At 32.8% G+C, this 1349-nt stretch overlaps 1 protein-coding gene across 1 annotated transcript; it reads right to left on the bottom strand.

Annotated features, from left to right (window-relative positions):
• Nucleotides 1-2: 2 nt before the first annotated feature.
• LOC108569325 lies at nt 3-818 on the bottom strand (the record flags this gene model as incomplete). The annotated part of the gene is made up of 3 exons (XM_017930835.1): nt 603-818; nt 167-297; nt 3-112 (listed from the first exon to the last, which is right to left on the bottom strand). Coding segments are annotated over exons 1-3 (305 nt in total), but the record flags the coding sequence as incomplete, so codon positions are not given.
• Between the last annotated feature and the right edge of the window lie 531 nt (nt 819-1349).

Genomic DNA, 1349 nt, shown 5'->3' with positions numbered 1-1349 from the left:
ACAATCTGATATTATCCAATCTGAGGATTTTCTCCGTGTCTGCAATACCAACAGGCTCAAAATCGACAGGTTTAAATCTTCGCTCGTTGCGTTTGAATTGGTCATTGATTAGCTGCAATTCATATGCTCAGATTTGCAGTTATTATCATTATACTATGTAACTCACCCGCAACAAATTCACTTCCCAATTATCAGCTATATCTTTAAATGAATCTCTCACAAACTCAGGGATGTAATCGTAGTGACTGTTGGAGCAACTCATCGTGATAGAAGGATACAAACTAGAGATTGCGAACGCTGCAAATATTAGATTATGTTATCAAGTACTTATGAACAATGGTGGTGCCGTCGAATCGCACAATCTCGCAATATAATATTTTTTTATAAACACATATGTGTAAATATTTAACAAATCTACTAATTAGTATATTATGCGTTGCTTTGATTAGTGAACGTTAGATATATAGTTCATATTAATATTGAAATTTTTATACGTATATCCAGTTAATAATTTTAAAAAATCTTAAGGGACAAAAATAGAAAAAAGAAAGGTCTAAGCGTGCAGCAAAGAAGGAAGCTAAAAAGACAAAAATTGTACACACCTAAATTGTACCTCTGGACACCGTGTAATAATTTATAGTTTTGTCGATATGGAGATCTAGCCATAATAGTGGAATGTTTAATACATGTTCAGTATATTAGTTATTAACATATTTAGCAACAAGGTGATATCATAAAAATATTTATATTACATGACTCATGTCGATCATTGTCATTTAGAGATCAAGTCAAAGGAAACGAGATGTACGCATTGTATCACCTACGAAATTGGGTAAAATAAATGCAGAAATTTTGAAATCTATCAAAACGCTTCAATTTAAATATAAAGAAGATATTACGACAAGTTTTTCAATACAAACTAAAGTGGAACCTCGCTTAACGAACACGTCGCATAACGATCATTTCGCTTAACTAGCAAAATTAATTGTAAGAAAAATGGCTTTACAGCAAATCAAAGCTACATAAGTCCTCAAGTACGTCTTCATGTACGGCAAGACCTTATCTTTCACCCACTCCTCCGGTAAATCATCACCACAGTCTTCCTCATCCATGAAATCGCTAAAAAAAACATTGATTTACTCTTTTTTTAACTGTTGGAAGGGCTAAACCTATCAAATTTCTAGAGAACTGAATCAGACAACTTCGTCAGCTGAATCAACATCGGATGGTATAGACTATCAATATTTATCCCTTGACATACCAAACAAAATAAAGGGCAATTTCGTTTTCCTAGACAATTTCTAGAAAATTATAAAAATGCCCAACTAGGCATATTTAAAAGGTGGAAC

The sequence above is a fragment of the Nicrophorus vespilloides genome, unplaced genomic scaffold, assembly GCF_001412225.1.
Source record: "Nicrophorus vespilloides isolate i.1.1-1 unplaced genomic scaffold, Nicve_v1.0, whole genome shotgun sequence".
Taxonomy (NCBI): domain Eukaryota; kingdom Metazoa; phylum Arthropoda; class Insecta; order Coleoptera; family Silphidae; genus Nicrophorus; species Nicrophorus vespilloides.
Note: the sequence above shows the minus strand (reverse complement) of the source record. Positions and strands in the feature narration are given on the sequence as shown.